At 39.1% G+C, this 22648-nt stretch overlaps 1 protein-coding gene across 4 annotated transcripts in view; it reads left to right on the top strand.

Annotated features, from left to right (window-relative positions):
• abca3b (ATP-binding cassette, sub-family A (ABC1), member 3b) overlaps positions 1 to 22292 on the top strand; it is a 28439-nt gene extending 6147 nt beyond the window's left edge. For 3 of the 4 annotated variants that reach the window (XM_067476990.1, XM_067476989.1, XM_067476991.1), the window contains exons 3-31: positions 716 to 962; positions 3017 to 3144; positions 4172 to 4337; positions 5112 to 5371; positions 5459 to 5575; positions 5779 to 5899; positions 7527 to 7700; positions 7814 to 7995; positions 9197 to 9343; positions 9541 to 9670; positions 9814 to 9968; positions 10126 to 10281; positions 10374 to 10584; positions 10727 to 10877; positions 11327 to 11425; positions 12732 to 12930; positions 13027 to 13333; positions 13425 to 13698; positions 13976 to 14180; positions 14299 to 14518; positions 15564 to 15722; positions 16278 to 16450; positions 16882 to 17016; positions 17155 to 17349; positions 17475 to 17662; positions 17770 to 17940; positions 18579 to 18775; positions 18970 to 19043; positions 19440 to 22292. In XM_067476990.1, the coding sequence (XP_067333091.1) occupies positions 716 to 962; positions 3017 to 3144; positions 4172 to 4337; positions 5112 to 5371; positions 5459 to 5575; positions 5779 to 5899; positions 7527 to 7700; positions 7814 to 7995; positions 9197 to 9343; positions 9541 to 9670; positions 9814 to 9968; positions 10126 to 10281; positions 10374 to 10584; positions 10727 to 10877; positions 11327 to 11425; positions 12732 to 12930; positions 13027 to 13333; positions 13425 to 13698; positions 13976 to 14180; positions 14299 to 14518; positions 15564 to 15722; positions 16278 to 16450; positions 16882 to 17016; positions 17155 to 17349; positions 17475 to 17662; positions 17770 to 17940; positions 18579 to 18775; positions 18970 to 19043; positions 19440 to 19571 (5073 nt within the window). In that variant the 3' untranslated portion in view covers positions 19572 to 22292. The remainder of the gene's footprint in view (positions 1 to 715; positions 963 to 3016; positions 3145 to 4171; positions 4338 to 5111; positions 5372 to 5458; positions 5576 to 5778; positions 5900 to 7526; positions 7701 to 7813; positions 7996 to 9196; positions 9344 to 9540; positions 9671 to 9813; positions 9969 to 10125; positions 10282 to 10373; positions 10585 to 10726; positions 10878 to 11326; positions 11426 to 12731; positions 12931 to 13026; positions 13334 to 13424; positions 13699 to 13975; positions 14181 to 14298; positions 14519 to 15563; positions 15723 to 16277; positions 16451 to 16881; positions 17017 to 17154; positions 17350 to 17474; positions 17663 to 17769; positions 17941 to 18578; positions 18776 to 18969; positions 19044 to 19439) is intronic. The other variant, XM_067476992.1, reaches the window with a different exon arrangement.
• The last annotated feature ends 356 nt before the right edge of the window (positions 22293 to 22648 follow it).

The raw sequence follows: 22648 nt of genomic DNA, 5'->3' as shown, positions 1-22648 counted from the left end.
GGCTTAGACTGCTGGGGGACCCACCCCCCAATGCACTGAGCTCCTTTCCTCCTCTTGACCATCTCTCCTCTCCTCTCACCCCGCAATTCTCACCACTGTATGTCATTAACTCTGTGTGTTCTCTCCCGTAGTTGTCTTTGTCCTCCTCTGTCCCCCTCTCTCTGTCCCTTTCTGCAGGTGTCCCCCGGCTTTGAAGCTGTGTGTCTTCCAGCGTGCAGCTACTGGTCCTACCAATCTGCCCGATGTTTTGTTATTGCTTTTTGTTGCTCTGTTCTTTTCTCTCTCCCCTTTCCACTCACCCCAACCGGTCGAGGCAGATGGCCGTCCACCCTGAGCCTGGTTCTGCTGGAGGTTTCTTCCGTTAAAGGGAGTTTTTCCTCTCCACTGTTGCCTATGGCTTGCTCCAGGGGGAATTGTTGGGTTCTCTTTATATATCTTTATAATCTTGACTTTATTCTGTAAAGTGCCCTGAGATGACTTTGTTGTGAATTGGCGCTATATAAATAAAGTTGAATTGAATTGAATTGAATTTTGAGATTATCAGATTGTTCTTAATTTTAATTGATAATAGTCATGTTTAAAAAAATGTTTGTTTTTATTCCGTTAAGACGCAAATTCCTTTTTCTCCTTGTTTTTATTTGTAATTCAGATTATATTACATTTATACATCGCTGTCAAAGAGATGACTGATAATCTATGTATTTCTGCTATCCAGAAACGTCAAATCCTGGTAACTCTTGTGGAGATAATCCTGCCCCTGCTCTTCTCCGGCATCCTCATTGTGTTGCGTCAGAAAGTGCCTTTTAAGGACTACCCAAATGCCACAATTTATGAAAGCTATGCTGTTGAACTATTACCCAGGAGGTTCTTGCAACACTTACAGTTGGCCTATGTACCTGGTAACTCCAGTGTGGTGCGTCAGGTGGCAGAGGATGTGCGAGGGAGCCTGTTTCTCTCCTCAGGTGAGTGATAGCAAATGGGCAGATTCGGCATAGAAATGCTGGCTTCTTTAAAAAGCAAGTTCAAAAGCAGGGCAATGGTTGCTTGATTTGCTGGTCACCTTTTTCTGCCATTGTCTAATCAACCAAGGCGAATAAAACCCTCTTTATTAAGATATTGTTAATCTACGTACAGTATATCTTTCTTCTTCAAAGCTAAGCCAGCTAGATCTTCCCTTAATTTAGTCAGAAGTGAAAAATCATAGTAGTACAATGTGAAGAAAAAGCATATTTACCAACATGTCAAACAACTCATTTATGATGAAAAATTCAGGTTTAACAACATGTAAGTAGTAAAGCTTCCTATCGGAATTAGCCATAAGGTCCATGTTTCTAATTGGAACCATTACTGCCTGATTATAAACAAAGAAACACAAGCTGTACTACAGCCTCAATACCAATTGGAATTTGGGACAGACATGGGAATAGTGGTTTCTCTAGAAACAATTTTCAGGGGAGCAAATATACTGTACTCATATCTCATTTAAGACTATGTATCACTTGGGAGTTTAAATAACGAAGGAAAACTAGCTCATGTTGTCTCTTTCTGGTTCGGACGCACACCTCCTCAGCAAGACCTGCAATTCATATAAACATGCAGACAGTCTGATTTACAAACATCCCATTTATATATTTTGTTTATTGTGAAATAATCTGAAACATGGCTAAAGAGTGTGAAGCAGAATGCATAAGGCAGCCAGTAACAGGGTATGTGTGACTGCAGGTTGTCCTATTCACAGCCGTCTGAGATCCCAGCTGAGTGTTAATGAATAATTCAGTTGGTTTCATTGTACAGAGGAAAATGTAGAACGAAATCTAGGCAGAATTCGAACATGTCATGCACAAATGGGGATCCCAACAACCTCTCTGCAATGTTAGGACCAAAATAATTGTTTTTAGAACAGATGACTATATGCAAAGTTAGTTACAAGTTAGTTTTGCCATAATTACCAGTCAGTATTGTTTAAAATACATTGGTTTCTTAGTGGAGTACTTTTAGTTTTGTACTTTGAAGTGGTACTAGTAGTGGAGGTGTTTATTTTGTCCAAAACCTCAATTTTTTTCACTCAAGTATTGAGTTTGTGTACTTCTATCACCTCTGCAAACAATGCACTCACAGTTTGCTGCCTATGGGGCTGAGCGGTTTTGCAGTAGTGCTTGTTAATTTAGGTCTTGGTTATAACAGGTCATAAAAACTTAGAAGAAAGTGTGAAAATTACTGCATTTATTTGACCTGGAAAAAGTTATTTATTTTTTCAGATGTCTTCATAATTACAAAATAATTTAAAATGTTCACTCAAAATTATAGGTAATTATTAAAGGCGTTTCAACATTACTTGTAGCTAATTGTTTAAACTGGTAAATCATTACTATCTAAGGATAGAAATGGAAAATTTGTTAATTATTTAAACAGAAGTCATAAACATAGTTACAGTAGCTAATAAGTTTAGCAGCATCGAGGAGAAGCAACTGGAATTAAAAGCAGTATTTGTGGTGGGTTTGACGGCTGTTTATCCGCACTGGTTTCTATCTGCGGACCCCCTCCATCTTGCCTCAATGCAAGTGTTTGCTTTATGAGGCTGACCCAGATTTAACCCTGAAAGGAGCAAGTCATACAGATATAGTTTGACACACAGAATACCTTCATGTACAGCATTGAGTAAATTTTGTTCTGCAAAATGAGGAAACAAAAAAAAAAAAAAAAAAAAAAACTGTCAAGAATATAAAATCTATTATTTTCCTCCTGTTGTTTTGTTTTACCTTATATCACTGCTCTTTTTGTGTGATCTAGCATCAGTGTCAAAGATGGCATACTGTGTTTGTGCATTGTCTATTTAGGATTTGACGGTTGTGTTGATAGTATTGGCTGTGAAATTCTTTGTGATATCAGCATGCAGACCAATGTCTAGACTGTCAGTGAGAATAAAAAGTACAAAGGTTGATCAATGACTGAGCCATGAATACCACACTACAACTAATATACTTTTTCAAAATATGTTTGTATGCTTCTTTCTCAGTGCGTGGCTTTGAGACAGAGGAGCAGTTTGAGGAATATGTGAGAAATGACCCCCTGTCAGGAAAAATTCTTGCTGCTGTTGTCTTCGAGCATCACTTCAGCCATGATGATGAACCTCTGCCCCTCAAGGTAAAGGACAATATGTACAATATTTCTGTAGATGCATGGTTTATTCATCTAGTCTAAAAACTATATATTTGTAACATAACAAACTTGAAATTATTTGCTGATGTCAGTGTAAGAAGAAGTGAATACTGCTGAAGTGCCTGGACCAGTATTACTGGCTCAGGTACTTTGTTCTCCCTCCTTGAAAACCTGTTTGTTGAATTAGTTTTGGCCAGCTTGTAGTTTAAACAGGGAAGTGAACCATCTTAAACTAAAAAAATAGAGCATGTTTTGGTCAGTGGATGATGACTTGACTTGATTTTTCTTACCAGTCTGTCTAGGGCTTGGTGTATCAGTGGTAGAGCATTGGGTTGGGATGCAGAACTCTGCAGGTTTGAATCCTGCGGGTGGGGTCCCGCCCAAACACCAAGGGCCAACTTGGTGCCGGTCCTGAGCCCGGACAAAATGGGAGGGTTGCACCAGGAAAGGCATTCGGCATAAAAAACTCATGCCAAATCAACGTGGGGAACACGTTCCCCTGTGGCGGCCCCTAAAGGGACAAGCTGAAAGATGTTGATAATTCTGTCTCTGCAGAATGGATTTGAATTAGAATAATAGTGTAGCTGAAACATATCGTCCTGTGTATTAGAACCTGACAGGTGAATTTACAGGATTGTGCATATGATGGAAAGGTTTGACAGACTAAATAGGCTTGAAGGCTATATAATCATTGGTTTGTTTCTATTGGTTTCAAGCATTTGGCTTAACATTTTTAAAGTTTTTAAGTGTAACTTTTCATAAACATTGTGGGTGCATTTTTAAGTTAACAAGGAATAAGAGGACAAAAGGTTGTGGTACAAGCTCAACCTTTTGAATATGAGTATTCAGTTACTCCTGTGTTAGTTGATATATATACTCACTCTACAACAAAACTGGCTTAGGTTGGAGGCACTAGCACTACATGGAATCAAATAGATGAAAAGACCGGATGTGTGTTCAGTTCACACCTCTACACACTGTTTGGCTCTACTAATTCTGTTCTCATATGCAGGTGAGCTACCACCTGCGTTTCTCTTATACCCCACGCAACGCCCCACCCAAAGAGAAGACGGAGCTGAACCCAAACAGTGATCTGGACTGGCACACGCTCAGCCTCTTTCCCCTTTTTCAGATGCCAGGGCCAAGAGAACAGTATGATAAGGAAGGGGGCACACCTGGTGAGACAGCCCGTGCACTTTTCTGTCCTACAAAGCAACTATCATTTGAATAAACTAAAGCTCTTTAAGAGTGTCTCTTGTCCAATAGCTGATAAATAATTTTTAAAACCTCACAGTACTACTAAGCATGAGCCTTTTTAAAAGTCATCAAAAGTTTTTGTGTTTCTACTTGGACAGAAATCATGGTGCATAAGACGCTTTTAGTTTTCCTCTGTTACCAAAGTGAGAGCCTTTCCTTCAGCCTCTGTTTCCTTGGCAACCACAACCCTGCACATCTTTGGCATGATCAGTGTTATCTTGTTTTGGCGCTTTCAGAATACAGTGTACCCTTACATATTTTGTGGGGGCATTTGTGATGTCTTGTACATCAGCAGGCATCAAGTACTCTTAAATTTCTTCTTCAGATTTGTCCCTCTGAACAGTTCAATTGGAGATAAGAGGAGACACTGTTCTACGGACTGTTTTTTTTAATAATGAAGTTTTTAAGTTGAGTGTATCTATAAAGAGACAAGGAGACATACTCCAAAAGATGAAGTTATATAATATAAGTACATAATATACATGGACAAGCTTTTAAAGTCACATGAATATGGAGATTCAGCCTGCATGATCAGTTACTCACAGCTGCAGCTCCACTTTTGGTCCTCAAGGCCTCTTACCTATTTTCCCTTTAATGCTTGGAGGAAAAGGTCACTTTTAAAATGGGGATTTTATCCCTTCTTTTAAAATTGTGGTTTTATTTTCTTTAATTTTAATACGTCTTTTCATTTTTAGGGTATTTTAGAGAGGGCTTTTTGGCGGTGCAGCACGCAGTGGACCGAGCCATTATGCGCTCTTACAACAGAACCGCTGCTACCTCTCTGCTGCGACAGATCAGAGTGGTTCTGTCACGGTTTCCTTACCCTGCCTTTATATATGACGTCTTTATCCTCGCCATTCAGAACCAGCTTCCCCTTGTACTGGTGCTCAGCTTCACTTACACCGCCCTCAATATAGTACGAGCTGTGGTGCAGGAAAAGGAAAGGAAGCTCAAGGTGAGTTTGTGTATATTTTGTTTTGCTGTTATCTGTTATAAAACCGTCACAGTGATTCCTTAGCTCTTGGGTCTTTTTCTTGTGCAGGAATACATGAGGATGATGGGTCTCAGCAACTGGCTCCACTGGAGTGCCTGGTTTCTTATGTTCTTCCTCTTCCTTTCCATTTCTGTATTTTTTTTTACTCTGCTGTTGTGTATCCAGGTGAGTTTCTTTTAGAAATTACTGTTACTTAATCCACATTCCAACACAAAATGCCTTACCACACACAGGGGTGTTGTTGTGTTTTCACTGGTGTAGTTACTAAGCAATAGTTTAACTTCATGGTTGAAACATCTAGCGAAGAAATGTATTTAAACTCTGTTAATGTGTCTCATCAAGTCATAAAAATGTATGTGCTGTTTCAGGTGAGCCCCAACGGAGCGGTGCTGACCTACAGTGACCCCACTCTGGTGTTTGTCTTTCTTCTTGTCTTCACTGTGGCCACTATCAATTTCAGCTTCATGATCAGTGCCTTCTTCTCACGAGGTGTGTGTATGTTTCAATGTCTGTCCATTCTCTTCTGATTTTTGACTTTTGATCACTTGCATTTTTACCATTAGTGTTATCAAGTGCTTTTCAGATTACACTCTCCTGCTTAGTTTTGATTAACTTTACAGTATGCACAACAATGTCTGAGCTCTCTGATGTAGGTCCAAGTGCCTGTTGTTCATCTTTCTCCCTTAGGTGGTACAAAGCATTGAAGCAGCAATAAAATGCTCTTAAGATATGAAAAAGTGTTTGCATGCACAGAAATGTGGCAAGGTGGCTCTGAGCTTAAAATTAAAACACCTAAACAACACAGACAAAAATGAAAGTTACAGTAACATCTCATGACTTTCCTTTCTTGTGTTTCTCTTCCTTCTTCCTCTTTGCACTTTCATTTATTCGAAGCTTTTCCTCCATCCACCCCATTTCAACTTTTTCAGCAAAGCAGCTCAGTTTGCCGATGTTTTGTTCAAGCATTTGCTGCACAATTTATTTTATGTTGGCTTCTACAATTATCTCTGGAATTATGAACTTTGATTGGTTATGATTAAACTTTCTTTTGTTCAAAGAAGCAGTGTAGAAGAACTGACAATGAATAGTTTATCTTTTTGTCAGTTTACAATGAGCTGGTAAAATTCTCTCCCCTTAATTGATTTGCATTTCTGCCCTCTGAGTAATGTGATTTTCTTGTGTAATGTGTGTTACTTGCCCTTGACACTTCTCCTTAATTGCTTGGTCATAACAAGGCTCCAGTGCCTTAGATATAATTTTTAAAAACTACTCCTGCTCTACCTTTCTTCCTACTGATTCTTCTGCCCTGCTGGTTCATTATGGTTCTTATGGTTCAATAATAATATTCTGACTGAAATTAGTAAATTGCAGCTAAATGTATTGAAATAAATAAACTGCATAGATTATCTGTTTTGTCTGTGACACTGTGCACTAACATAAAATTGCCAAAAGAAAGACAATAATATCTAATAAACACTAACTAGCTTCCCTTCTGGGGTTTACTCAAATATAATAATTCATACAGATTGACAACAAAAGAAACCCAATGAGGTGAGGGGCTTTTACAGAACATAGGTCAAACCAACAGCAAGGTCCCCTCCTTGGCCAATTTTGAACAAAGACGGGGCATTTTTCTCCTGTGGCTGCTTTTGTGCTTGCAGCTGTCTTAAGTAATTCTGCCCATCCACTAATATTACCGCTAGCACCACGTTTTAGGAACAGACACGTGTAGAAAATGAATACATGTTCCAAACGGGCCACAAACGGGTCTTGTCAAATTTGTCCACTAAACTCAACTTTCTCTCATTTGTCCTTTTGTAATGCTTTGTCTGAACAGTGCCCAGAGATGTGCTCTGTCAAAAATTGGGTTTGGCAGCAAAAGTAGTTTACTTCACAAAGTAATTACCTTTCTGCTCTTACATAGTCTCCACATGTAAGTGTGTGCCTTTGATCTCAGATGGCAGTGTTCTTTATCTGTATGTGTGAGAAGAGCCGTAACTGCACTGTTCAATTTGCTATCCTTTTCTGTGTCAGATATTGTATTATATAACGCTGCATCCCTCATGCTATTTCTCAGCATCCCATTAACCCTTATTTTTTCTATCGTCCTCTTTAGCCAATGTGGCGGCAGCAGCAGGTGGCTTCATCTATTTCCTGAGCTACCTGCCATATTTGTTCCTGTGGCCCCGCTATGACTTGCTGAGCCATGTCCAGAAGGTGTCAGCCTGTCTTATCTCCAACGTGGCCATGGCCATGGGTGCTCAGCTTATAGGAATGTTTGAAGGCAAAGGTGAGACTTGATGTTTTGCTTTAAGTTTAAATATTGTCAAATTGCTTTAAATGAATTTGTAACTCTTGTTAATTTCAGTTTGATAAGTTAATTCTCCTCAACTTCCTCTATAGGTACGGGAATCCAGTGGCATAACTTGTTTGACTCGGTGACAGTGGATGATGACTTCTCCCTGGCCCAGGTTCTGGGGTTGCTGCTGTTTGACTCTGTGCTTTATGGGCTGGTGGCCTGGTACATGGAGGCAGTTTTTCCTGGGGAGTACGGAGTGCCTCTGCCATCTTACTTCTTTTTACTGGTACGCTTTGAAACTCAGTGGCTTGTACATGCTTGCACAGTTTAGCTGTAACGTGCATTTGAACATGTATTTGTAACAAAAAGATATACAAATACAGAAAAAATATTGTTGTAATATTATAAACTGTTGGAGAAACTACTGATAAATGTTTACATAAGAAACTGTTGGAGAAACTACTGATAAATGTTTACATAAGACATGCATCAAAATCAAACGATATAAGGATGCAAGTACAGATAGTAACTATGTTTATTAAGAGGCAGACACTGATACTGCTTTCATCTAACGTAACATACTTAATGCTACTAGTGCATTTGAAAAGCAAAACTTTCTACCTGTTATCACTAACAGTCATGTTAGTGTATTACAAACATCAAGAAATGAGCCAGGGTCTGTCTATGCTTTCAGCATGTGTTTTACAATTTATTGCAGCAATACACTGCCTACTACGTTGTGTTCGGCAATATCAGGTAGCTGTAAGGTTAAGTTTGAGGTCTCCAGTAAGACAAATTGCCTCAGTGAAAGTGCTTCTGATACAGCTTTAGCATAGGGGATTGAAAATGAGAGGTCACAACATAGTGGCCAGAGAACATGTTTATGTCCAGCTAGCTAGAATAACAGGAAGGGTGTAAGTCAGTCCAGCCATTACAAATAAATGTATCTTTATACCAGCTATGCACGATAGCAAATGTCATGCCTTTGCAGAAGCATAAAAATATACTCACACTGACCCATTTCCCACTAGTCAGGAATTTAATAGATTGCCAGCAGGGTGTGGAAATAGATGTTGACGCACTTTACTCTAGGTCCATTGTGTGTGTGGGCGTGAGATTGATGTTTCTACTGCATAGAAAGTGGGGGCTTGACTCTGGTTCTAAGGAAGTGCACCAGAGAGAGTGTGGTCAGGAAACAATTACTCCTATGTAGAGTGTGCATGGGCAATGTTAATGTCGAGCCACTTTCTTGTATTATTTTGAATGATTGTGTAAGTGATTTTCTGCCTTCTTTGTTTCCTGCTGTTCATTGATAAAGCATGTGAGAAACATTCAGTACGTGCAATACGTGATTTCTTTTTTATTGTGCAAGATTAAGTGTACAATTTCATAATATTGTACTAGTACTATTATTTCTTGGACCGTTTTCACCTCAGTCCTAGTACATAGCTTTAACCATCGTTTTTTCTCCATCTCCACATCTGCAGCCTTCATACTGGTGTGGCAGCCCTCGAATGGCTTTGGTTAATGAGAAAGAAGAAGAGGAGGATGCAGAAAAGGCACTGAAAGGAGAGTTTATAGAGGAGGAGCCAGCTGGTCTTGTCTCTGGAATCAAAATTAAACACCTCGCTAAGGTGAACAGTTAAACCAGCACTGTCACCCAAGGTCAAGGTGCCCCCTTCAGTGGAGAGTGGTGCATAAATACCCCAAAAAATGTTTTAATGATCCCACTGTAGCAGTCAAATGGTAAAATAGACGAGTTTACTTTTTCTTTTATACCTATTGCTAAAATAACGTATGTACATTTTTTTGGGATTTTTGCCCTCGACAGAAATTCAAATTTGGTAACAAGACACGGCAGGCAGTGCAGGATCTTACCTTGAACATGTTTGAAGGACAAATCACAGTGCTGTTAGGGCACAATGGTGCTGGGAAGACCACAACACTGTCCATGCTGACAGGTGAGAAGCTGAAACACACTGGGGAGCAAGCAATGAACATAAAAACACACACACACACACACACACACACACACACACACACACTCACACACACTCAAATATGCCACCTAAATAATGGTAACTCTCCTGCTCTTGTGCTTCAGGTCTGTTTCCCCCCACTAGTGGCAGGGCCTATATTAATGGCTATGACATCTGTCAAGACATGGCTCTAATCCGCCGCAGTCTGGGACTTTGTCCCCAGCATGATGTACTGTTTGATAACCTTACAGTCAGAGAACACCTGCTCTTCTATGCACAGGTACCCACATAATTATACAAATATTTCTTACCCAGGCATGATGGGTTTAGCCACTTTCTTCCAGGCTTTCCTTTGACATTTATGTAAAAAAGAGGCTGGTAGTTTGGATGAGACTATGGTCTATTTATACTTATTGTTATTTATGGATCTTGTCCAGTTAAAAGGCTACTCCAAAGACAATATTTCCAATGAGGTGGACCGGATCATTCGTATCCTAAACCTGGAGGATAAGCGGGATTCTCACTCCAAGACCCTTTCTGGTGGCATGAAGAGAAAACTCTCTATTGGCATTGCTCTCATTGGAGACTCCAAGGCAAAGCATTTAATAAGCACCATTCGCTCCCTTTTTCTTTAATACCATACTTCTTTTACTTCATTTATTTTCCAAACTCTTTTTACCTCTAGGTGGTGATGTTAGATGAGCCCACATCGGGTATGGATCCATCAGCTCGACGTGCCACCTGGGACCTTCTGCAAGGGGAGAAGCATGGTCGCACCATCCTGCTCACCACACACTTTATGGATGAGGCTGATCTGCTTGGTGACCGTATTGCCATCATGGCAGGAGGAGAGCTGCAGTGCTGTGGATCACCACTCTTCCTTAAGAACAAATATGGTAAGAAAGAGTACAGTAGAGTGGTATTGACAAAATGTCATCCTTAGAGCTGCTAAACATGTTATAGTGCTACATTATTATAAATTGTGGGAGCATCACTTAGAGGTATTTTGCATGCCTGTTCCTTTATTCTGCTCACCAGGTGCTGGCTACCACATGGTGATAGTAAAAGATGCTCTTTGTAACGTGTCTGAGATCACTCGCCTTGTCCACATGTATGTTCCAAATGCCACTCTGGAAAGCAGCGCTGGAGCTGAGCTTTCTTACATCTTACCCAAAGAAAGCACCAGCAGGTGCGTTATGCAGGTCTTTGTGTATACTCTAAGTAGTATGAATACGAACAATAGCAGTGTAAGGTGTGAAGTGGCATCAAATTCTTCTTGCTGAACTGAGTGACTTTGAACTGTTTGAATGGGGCTAATATTATGTGTCTGAAGTGGATCAGAAAAATAATATAACAGTATAATAGTATAAATAATATACTATGTTTTATGTTCCCTTTTTATATACAATTCTGTTCAAATATTAAGTCGATTCCACTTTTCTTTCCCACATGCTATTTTATTCCATAGTAGCACTGCTATATAATAATATAATATAATATAATTAGATTTGGGCAATAAATAATTTCATTTCAAAACGCAGTGACACAGAATGAAATTTGGCAGCTTTACACTCGGCCCACTGTGGGTTTAGTGGATTATGTGTTTCCCTGATTTGCATTGTTTTTGCTTTTGGTCAGGTTTGAGCTGCTGTTTGCTGAGCTGGAGATGAACAGAGAGGAACTGGGCATTGCTAGTTATGGAGCTTCTGTAACCACAATGGAAGAGGTTTTCCTCCGGTAGGAAAATTATCTCTTAAGAAATGTGTTGCTCTTTAGTTTTTGATCTCAGAAGGATATGAATCTGGGAGTAGCCCTCCTACTTCAAGGCACATTTCCAATCAAACTTTTTCTTCCAGCACAAACCCAACAATTAATAAGTATAAAGATTCCAATAACCCGACCTTGGACAAAAATGCCATGGCTGATATGTTTGTCTTCTTTCCTTTGCTCAGACTTTTCAGTGTCATCTGCATTTTGCTAACTGAGCTGTCATTTTTGCTTCCCTATCTACTTGATATGTGTATCTGTGGTAACAAGCAGGAGTGCTTTCACTGCAGACAGCTAACACTGGGTGCTACTTCAACAAGCACAAATGTATGACATTTTATTCTGTGATGCCAAGAATGTTTGTCTCACAGGGCTCATTATTTACAACTCAAACTAATAACCCAACAGTTTGTTCTGGCAATGCACCAAACATCAAACATGACACCAAGAAAACCTGCTGTTTGAATATTTGTTCATTTAGTTCATATTTGTTTCTGGCCTTAATTCTGTATTCTATTGTAAATATAAAAATATAAATAAAACAAATAATGTATAATGGTTGACAACTCTAAAGCAGCTCATACTACATACTAAACGGTACTTAAACTAAACAGTTTTATGTGACTAAATTATCTTGCAGCTTTGTAATTGTGACTTGTCATGACATAGGATCTATACTATCAAAAGGCACAGCCTATTCTTCCTTAAAAATTGTTTAGATGTTTGTTATTGAATTTTACTCGCAATGTAGAAAGGACTGACTGATCTACTTGTATATATCTAGTACTCCGCTCACAGATGCACACCTTCTGGTGGAAATTAGGTTATTTTGCCGGATTTGCCCTCCTGCATAGGTGCCTTGATTGCATGGTCTTACTGATAATTGAATTGTAAGGCCCAGAAATAGGTTTATTTGAAAGCCACCCTGGCATTCTTGACCTGCCTGTGTAGCCTAAAGGAGAGAAAAAAATTGACTGAGAGAATGGATTTCTACCCCAGGCAACTTTCCACACATAGAAGAGCTACTGTAGATACATTTTTCATACATAGCAAATTCATTTTGGACACATTCTGCACATATTTATGTTAGAAAAAAACATCATAACTGGTAAACATAATTTGAATTTGGTGTTCCATTTTATTTTCAGTAAAGATTTTGGATATAGGAGGATTTTTGTGTTTGTTGACATCAAAAGTGAAGATTCATATTTAAGTCCTCTTTGGAGTTGGTTTTCAGTAAGTCAGTGGTGAATGAGAGCTTTATTTTTTGGCTTAGAGTGGGAAAGTTGGTGGATTCTAGTTTGGACATCCAAGCTATCCAGCTTCCAGCCCTGCAGTACCAACATGAAAGACGATCCCATGACTGGACCACAGATGATGCCAGCAGCATTAGTGGCATGACCGATATCACTGACTTAACAGACAGCGGCACGCTCATTTCAGAGGACTGCTCCACTATTAAGCTCAACACAGGGGTAAGATACAGTAAGAGAAAGCAAACTGATTCTTGTTATATTTGCTGCTCATCATTTACGTTACTTATATTTTAGTCCCTTTGTCTTCCCCACCAGATCAGACTGCACTTGCAACAGTTCTATGCCATGTTCCTCAAGAGAGCCTTATACAGTTGGAGAAACTGGAAAGTGATGGTGGCTCAGTTCCTGGTTCCATTGGTCTTCACTATCGTGGCCTTGGTTGTGGCACGCACATTTCCCAATCACCAGGAAGCACCTCAACTGAGGTTGGCACTCAGTCGCTACGGCCCCACCAGGGTCCCTGTGGCTCTTCAGCCTAGGGCTGGTCCCCTGGCCTCTGCTCTGGCAAATGCATACATTTCCCAGCTCTCTGCCCAGTTTGGTGAACTCATCAACATCACTGGTAAGCATATTGAGAAAAACTGCACTTGTCTTGACTGCTTAAACGAGCATTTACTGGAACTTATGTCTTTTCTTTCTTTTGCTCCACTCAGACTTCACTGATTACATCTTGACCCAGGTAGAGGAAGAGGGTGGCAGCTTTAATGAGCACTGTGTGGTAGGTGCCGCTTTCCGTGGCAGCAGCAGCCAATATGCAGAAGCAACAGCATACTTCAACAATCAGGGCTATCATACACCTGCCACAGCACTCATGATGGTGGACAATGCGCTGTACAAACTTCTGGCAGGGCCCAATGCATTCATCCAGACAGGCAATTACCCCATGCCTCGGAACCTGTCTGAGATAGCCCGGAGCCAACTCACTGAGTGAGTGGAGGGGGATGGGGAACAGTTTGCTTAATATCAAGAACTTAAAATGTGGTAAACTGAGTGATTTTAAAATGGGTTTAAACAGAAAGGAACTAGGGGAAAATGTAAAGGAAGAAGAATCACAGTGTTTGAGGAAAGTGAAATGATTCTGCCTTATGATCTGTTCCTTTGCTTACTTTGTCTTTCATTTCTTCCTTTTCTCTTCATCTATGCCTTTCCATGTCCTCATGACTTTCTTGTCCTAATTATTTCTTATTTTGTCCTTCCTCTGTAGGAGTAAGTCAGGTTTTGCCATCGCCATCAACCTGATGTATGGAATGGCATCGCTGTCCAGCACTTTCGCCCTGCTGCTCGTTACGGAGTCCTCTATTAAGTCCAAGCACGTGCAGAAGGTCAGCGGCGTGTACCTGTCAAACTTCTGGTTTTCAGCATTGGTGTGGGACCTGGTCAACTTTCTGCTGCCTTGTCTCCTTATGCTGGTGAGTACGACAGATATCGTTAACATACTCAGACTGACAAGACTGGTTGAGTTTGTCAAGACTAAAAATAACTATGCATTGTACCCTTGCATGTCTCAACTTGTTTTTTTGTTCTCAGGTGGTATTCCAGGCATTTGGAGTCAAGGCTTTCATAGAAGATAATCATCTGGTAGATGTGTTGTTGTTACTGCTGCTCTATGGCTGGGCTGTTGTGCCTCTTATGTACCTACTCAGCTTTTTCTTCTCCACTGCTGCTACTGCCTATACTCGCCTCACTATCTTCAACATGATCTCTGGCACGGCCACCTTTCTCGCTGTCACCATCATGACTATTCCAGGTGAGAAGAGACACAGATTTCAAGCACTGGTAGTGTCTCAGTTTACTGTGCTAGTCAGAATATACCATGTTTTTGATTAAAAGACAACCACACCTCTTCAAACAGTTTTCTCTAAAAATAAACACTTTCAGACCAGTCCTGTTGGGTAGGTTTTCCAGAGATACTATTAGGCATAATCTTTCAGTTATACACATGCCAACTCTTCTTACCTTTTCAACAGTCCTTTTGTACAGTATACATATAAGAAGACGTAATTAAGTTGTTGTTACTTGCTGGAAATATTCTGTGTCTGGCAACAAAACAAATTAAAGAAAATTAAATGGTTGCATAGGTTAAATAAGGTGAGCACTTTTAAAGATCTCTAACTACACTGAAACTATAACTTCCTACTGTAGCTCAGAAACAGGAACGCTATAGACAAGCCATTATTCAGCAGATTTGGGTTTTGTGCCCAACATAGTGGTGATACACGAAGGAAAGTTTGTAAAAAATCATATTCTTGGAACTCCAAAGATTTTGGAGTCTGTGTGGAGAGGTTTTTTAAATGATGTGATGAAACCTATGGGATTCAAAAGGCTCAACTTTTTGTCCTTTCTGCTTATCCTGTGAGTTCAGGGTTTCCACAGTGCATCTTTTGTCCGCATGTTCATTTGGCCTGTTTGGGTTTTTTTTTTTTTTAAATTATTATTATTTTTATTTTTATTTTTTATTTTTAACATCGGATGTCCTTCCTGACACAACTCTCCCCAATTTCTACCTTGGGACTGGGACCGTGCGGCTGGGGATGGGCAAGGGCTGTTGGGGGTTTAGTATCTTGCCCAGGGACACTTCGGCATGTGGTCATGAAGAGTGGGATGCAAACCTTTCAACCCAATGGTCGCTACGCAGCCACTCTACCAACTGAGCCATTGCTGCCCTATTCAAAAGGCTCAACATCAGGTTCAAAATAGGATGATGTGTATTAAAAAGGAGAAAACCCCCAAAGTATTTTATTTTATTTTTTTAATCATTCCTGTTGACTGCATGTTTTTTCATTCTTTTGTAGAGTTAAAACTGGTGGACCTTTCGCACTTACTGGATAAGGTGTTCCTGATCTTCCCAAATTACTGCCTGGGGATGTCCTTTAGTCAATTCTACCAGAATTATGAGTTCATCTCATTTTGCACCTCCAGTCCTATTAGCCAAACCTTCTGCAAGTTTTTAAGTGAGTACTGCCTGAATGTGTCTGAGAATTATAAAGATTTTGGTTTTGCTGCAGAGGTGGTACAATCCTTGCTAATAGTTATAAAACAATGAAGATGTGATGCACTGCTAATTTGTATTGACTTTTTGATACATATATAATTATAATGCAAGTATCCGTATTACACATGCCTTAAAATATTCATTTTTAGATTTTTTTGCAATTTTTTATAGCAATGAGCATATGCATTATAGTAATTTCTTTTAAAATTTGGGTCTTTTAGTTTAACTTAGCTTTAGTATTTTGTGGTTTTTGTAATAAAACCTCAAACTATGCAGGACTAAAGAAAAGTTGGTTTTCAGTACACAAGTTGGTTTACAGTACACAAATTGGTTTACAGTACACAAGGTGTACAAATTAATTCAGTAATAAAAAGTGAGAAGCAAAATAATGGAAAAAAACTGATTTGCATTATGCACCAGATTTTTTAAATAATGTCTTTTTTAAAATCCCACTTTTGCCTGTTTTTAATTACCTAAATATACCCTAATTAAATTTGTGTTTCTCTGGTTTTAGACATAACATACCAGCCAAACTACTTCTCCATGTCGGAGCCTGGCGTGGGGCGCTTCCTTGTGGCCTTTTCAGTTCAGGGAGTAGTCTTCCTTATTCTGCTGTTTGTCATCGAGCTACAGTGTGTCCACACACTGTGGCGACTCCTTTCCTCACTGTGCAGGAGACGCAAACAGGTAGATGAATTGTGGTAGCAGAGAACAGGACGTATTTGTATTAATATATTAACACCTAGGCTGGCTTATAGGAACCATTATCTCTAAATAGTTGTATAGAGTGAAAAATAGATCTCTGATATAACTTGACTAAATGTAGAGGGAATAAATGGACGTCTACTGGATTGATCATGCTGGATCATACTAGGTTGAATGCCAGCTAGCATAAATGAAGTCCTGCAATTGCTATAGGACATTGTACCACCTTTGCATTAATCAACACTATGACTTTACTTTAATGTTTAAGAATTGCATCTTTCTGGGCAAAGACTGAAAATCTCCAAATTATTTAAACAAACTTTTTTGAAACTGTTGAAAATGTACAATAGAACAATACAACTACATAAGACATTTCCATCTTACTTGGTGGTGTGTGTGTGTGTGTGTGCTAGTTACCTCTAATAGAGGATGCAGGGATACTTCCAGAGGACAGAGATGTGGCCGAAGAGCGGAAGAAGGTCCTGGACTGCCAACCTGTGCTAGAGTCTATGGTTGGTAGTCCACTCATACTGCAGGAGCTCAGCAAGGTATGAAGTACAGGAATCTTGTTCTGGCATACAGAGGTCTGAATGTTTTTTAAACACTGTACCTTACTGCTGAAAAATGGTAGAAATGTGTGTCTAAATGAGATAGGAAAAGGGTACAAAGTGACCTTTTTCTCCTAGGTATACAGCATCGGGGAAGATCTGCTCGCTGTGGACAGGCTTTCTCTTGCTGTAGGGAAAGGGGAGTGCTTCGGCCTCCTAGGCTTCAATGGAGCAGGGAAGACGACGACCTTTAAAATGCTGACAGGTGATGAGAGTGTTACCTCTGGGGATGCTTACATCGATGGATACAGCATCTTGAGGGACATTAAGAAGGTAAGAACACATGGGAAAGGTAATTGTCCTCAACAGCACACCTTTTGGATTTAACAGTTTAAAGGCAAACTTTACGCTTACGAGTTGAAAATATTTCAAGGGAAACATTTATTTTTGTATTCCAGGTACAGCAACGCATTGGTTACTGTCCTCAGTTTGATGCCACATTAGACCACATGACAGGGAGAGAAACTCTGAGTATGTATGCCAGACTCAGGGGAATACCTGAGAAGTATGTGTCTGGATGTGTGGAGAATGTCCTGAGGTCGCTGCTGCTGGAGCCTCATGCTGATAAGTTGGTCCGCAGTTACAGGTAGGTCAACTGTTGGAGATGTATTTAGTGCCATGTTTTACCATGAGTATTGCTATATTTTGTTGAGTATGTGTGTGTAAGTAAAATGTCACTGTCAACATATGCAGTGGCGGTAACAAGCGGAAGCTGAGTGCAGGCACGGCCCTCATTGGTGGACCGCCGGTCATCTTCCTGGATGAACCTTCAACAGGGATGGACCCTGTGGCCAGGAGGCTTCTGTGGGATGCTGTTACTCGCACAAGGGAATCTGGCAAGGCCATAATCATCACTTCTCACAGGTGAGATTTATAGTGCATATTGGGTAGAAGCATTATTTTTACTTTGATTTTCTGCTAGTCAAATAGAATTTTTACATACAGGCTTAATTAATTTATAAAAATTATAGATAGAAAATACATATAGATGCAATTTTCCAGCAGTATTTGAAGTAGTTCATATTATCACTACTTCCATCACATGCCATAATGAAATGTTTCCTTATGTTTCATTCATTACAAGAAGTACTTCAACTACTGCAGGAATTATTAACTTGAAGTGCCAGTATGTAACCCTTTTCAAATATTTTTTTAGTTGAGAACGGATACATAATTTAATTTGGGGAGGTGCTGTCAAAGTCTCAGTTGACAAAGACAGAAACACTATGGGCTTTGACACAGTGTCAGTTTTGATGCCTAGGAAGAATTGATTTTGTGTCCACTACAACATATTACTAGTACTAGTAATATGTACCAACTAGTTTGGTTCCCAAAAGTTGCATGTTGTAGCTTTACCTAGTTTTCTGGATGTAGGAGTGTTGTAATGCAGCAATGGAAACGTTAGGTAAGATCCTTATTCTACCACTGGGTAAAAATGTTTAAAAAGTTATATTGCTGCATCAAAGTGAGGATGCTTACATCTCTTCCTGTCTCATCACCAGTATGGAGGAGTGTGAAGCCCTGTGTACCAGGCTGGCAGTGATGGTCAATGGTCAGTTCAAGTGTCTCGGGAGTCCCCAACACCTCAAGAGCAAATTTGGTAGTGGCTACACCCTGCTGGCTAAAGTGCATGTAGAGACTGATTTGGAGGAGAGTGACCTGCAGCTATTTAAAGACTTTATTGAAAGCACCTTTCCGGGTCAGTTAACCTTCGAGAACAATTACAAATGTATCTGTAAAGATAAAGTGTAAAGAATTTAGTTCAGTCAAAGTAAATAGGTCAGTGTCTTGCTTAAAAAAAAGTGCTTGTTTAAAACCGAGCTCTGTATGTTTTAGGATTTTCCGGTGGATAATAAAACAGATCTAACTATGTGCATTTTCCTCCCACCACAGGAAGCCAACTAAAGGATGCACACCAGGGAATGGTGCATTACCATTTAACTGACAAAACGCTAACCTGGGCTCAGGTAAGTAACTCGTTTACAGATTGAAAGCGCTCAATTTGTTCAAGAAACAAATAAAGAGAACCTCATCTGTACACTTGCGCTGTTAGAACGCCATCTAGTGGACACAGTAGTACATTTAAAGTGACCAGGTGTGCTTTGTGTGTTTTTTTTTTTTAAGCATTCTGTAGTGTAGTTCATTGACTCTTTATATATACGTTAAACAAAGATGGATAGATAGAAATCTCAGTGGAAGAAGTAAAAGTACAGAAGCAATGTGTATACAGGTTTAGAAAAAAGGTGCAAGTTTTGGTGTTTTTGAAAATGCTGATTTTAGCTTTATATTGTGATCTTGATACAAAGTCATGTTCACATCACACTTTTACATTCTCTCCCTCCACATTGCCCACTCCCACTTAGGTGTTTGGCACTTTAGAGGCAGCCAAAGAGAAGTATCGCATTGAAGACTACTGTGTGAGCCAGATATCACTGGAGCAGGTGTTCCTCAGCTTTGCCCAGTTCCAGCACTGCTCAGAGACTGGGAGGAAGTAGGTGGAGTGAGGACTCCGTCCATCCATTGTCCATTTTCTACAGTGTGTGTGTAAAACCTGTGTTCATTGACTTATTACACAGCAGGTTTGTACACAGGCAGGAGCATGGTGTATCTCCAACTCTGTTTTTATCTTGACCAATAATCATACACACTGGGTCATAAACATCAGCATTTCTGCTACTGAATCATGGTGTGAAAGATTGTTCATGCTGTTGTTATTGTTGTTGAGTCATGAGAAAGTACATTATGAGAACTGAGATTATACCAAGTAATGAACTCTAAGTACTGCACCTTTTTATAGTAAGGTCAAAAACAATGGGTCTCAGGCAAGAACGTTTTATTTAATGTTTAATTCTTGTCCTTAATTTCCCTTTTTTTCCCCTGTAAGTTTTTACAATAGTTTCATGTCACATTTACCAAACACTCTTAACTGCAAATACTTTGCACATTTCAGACTGATGAACCCCAACCATTTGTGTGGAGGTACATGTTTGGGAAATCATTTGCATGATTAGTGCCACTAAAATTGCCATACAAAGTAAGCTGTTCCAAATTGTAGAGAAAGTTGAATTTGCTAAAAGTATTATTCCAAAAAAATAATGTTACATTGTGGAGCTTTGTTTCTGCTGTCAAAAGCAGCAAACTCAAACATAAAAATTAGCAGAGACAGTAGTTGTTTGGGAAAATCTTAATGATTGGATGAGTCTATAATATTATAGTATAATGTCACAGTCCAAAAGAGGTGACACTGTTTAGTTCAATCTACTGTGTATGTTTTTATTCAATAAATTTCAATACTATATCTAAATGAAGCTGCTGTAATGAAGAAGACGAATAGGTCAATAGGTCTGGATTACTGAACTTTGTTTCCAGAAAAAAAAAAAAACTAATTATACTGGTTGCTCGTACCTGCTACTTCCGAACAGTCTGTGCAATTGTTTTTGCATGAGGCCCATTAAATACTACACCTATACTGAAATCTGTGTATACACGCTTAAGTGTGTTTTGAATTATTTATGATTAGATAACTTGATTATATTTCCTTGAGAGAATGATCCACTCCATCTGAAAGGTTTATGAATTTGTTACACACCTTTGCGCCTTATCTAAGTAATGAGGGTTTTTGTTTCTTTTATGGCCATTTATAAAACACTTGTTTTTGTGGTTTTTTTTTTGAGAACCACATAATGTTGTTAATAGAGGTGTTCATGATACTAAAACCAGTTTCAGACCAGAGGAGAATATTTTCTCATTTAAAGTGGCTTTAATGGGGCTTGTTTCTAAATGCATGCAGAAAGTATGACTGGAAGAGTGCACGATTCTGGGAAAGCACTGCCAGCCAACACTAGACCGTCCTTAATGAAGATTAATCCTCAGATTACATTAGTCCAGTCTGAGTACATTTAGTACACCTCCATTGTTCAGCTCATTTTTTTTTTTCTGCCAGACAACTTGCACCTGCAGTGTATTGCCATGTGTATATCAGATGATACAATTTGTGTAAACTAATACAGTTTACAAGGAAGCTAGTTAAAAATCATGAAACGTCCAAAAAAGTGTGATGCAAGAGATTATTTTTACTGCTTTTGCTGGATTGGTTTACTTCAAATCAAGTTGCAACAAACCTGCATATAATCTGGTCCTACAACAGCAAGACCACAATGAACTTTGATTTGTTTTTAACAGTTTTACTTAATTTTTTGCAGCTATGCATTTTACACAGTACTCTGTGTGTGTGTGTGTGTGTGTGTGTGTGTGTGTGAGACTGAAATGTGTGTCAGAGAGAGGAAGACATGGAAATGGCTGCACACCTTTCCTGAATTTACCCAGATGAAACTGAAACACTGCTATGGTGTCCTTAAATTAAAACAGTGAACTAAGTGATTGTTAATGTGCAGTGAACAAACTTTACTTCTGAGTCATCTTTCATATTTAACTGCTTCTTTAGGGATTTTTAAAAAGGCCTAACAATGGTGTGGATAGTAATACATTGGTTCTTGTCTGTATACAAAAAGATGCCTTGTTCTTATGAAGAATGATCACTGCTCATTCATTAAGCTCAGAACGTGCCCATTTATCACATTCCCAGCCTTCTTTGTACTTAAAAGAACATATAAATATATCCAGTAGGCATAGTTTAAATTGCTTTTGAAATGACTCGAAAACATATTGATGACAAATCCTGTGTGCACATTTACTCCTCTCGAACAATTACTTACTTCACAAAAGTGAGATGAATGTGTTCACTAACATGAAAGCAAAAGCACTCAAATTAATCAACTTTTTTCAATGGTTTCATATCATTTACAGCACTTTCTTCATGTGTGTGGGGGAAAATTTAGAGACTGACATTCCAGAAAGACACATCTATGTGGCTTATTGATTTTTTTTTTTTTTGGGGGGGGGGTTAGGGTCCTTTTTTAAAGGATTTAACTAATTAATTTTGACCTTTGTTTCTGTATTTGCACATTGTCTCCTTACATGTTCGACTTGAATCAATTGCAATGTTGGATAAGTAGTCTGAGAAAAATCGAAAGGTTAGTGCTACTGATATTATAGGACTGAGTATGCTGAAATAGAGTGCATCAAATTATAAAAGGGAATTTACTTCATTGTAATTGTGTAATGTACTGTACCATGGAACTGACCTTGTCAACTGTATATGTATCACTGTCCTTTTTAAATGAAATAATGCTCTATGCAAATGGAAGCAAAGACTACTCTGGTCTTGTTTTGTGAGGAAAGTAACACTTCACACTTTGGTTTTGGTTCAGTTTGCAGAAAGATATGCTACCAGGGGATATCTACACTATGCGTACAACCTGAAGTCTGAAATATTTCTCCAGTATTGTAACTTGATTATAACACATAATCAGTGATTATAGCTTTTTTTCCCTTACCTTTCATGCTGCAGTTTAGCCATGATGAACTGTTGACATAATACATAAAAAAAACTCTACTCTATACTACTGTAACTCTATATTCAGCAATTTTATGGCGTTTATGTCGAATCATAAAATTAAGTATTTGGAAAACATGTTTCACATTGTTTCATAGATTCATCTAAAAGATGGCT

This window comes from Channa argus, chromosome 15 (genome assembly GCF_033026475.1).
Source record: "Channa argus isolate prfri chromosome 15, Channa argus male v1.0, whole genome shotgun sequence".
NCBI classification, from domain to species: domain Eukaryota; kingdom Metazoa; phylum Chordata; class Actinopteri; order Anabantiformes; family Channidae; genus Channa; species Channa argus.
This window is presented reverse-complemented; position numbering and strand designations above follow the sequence as displayed.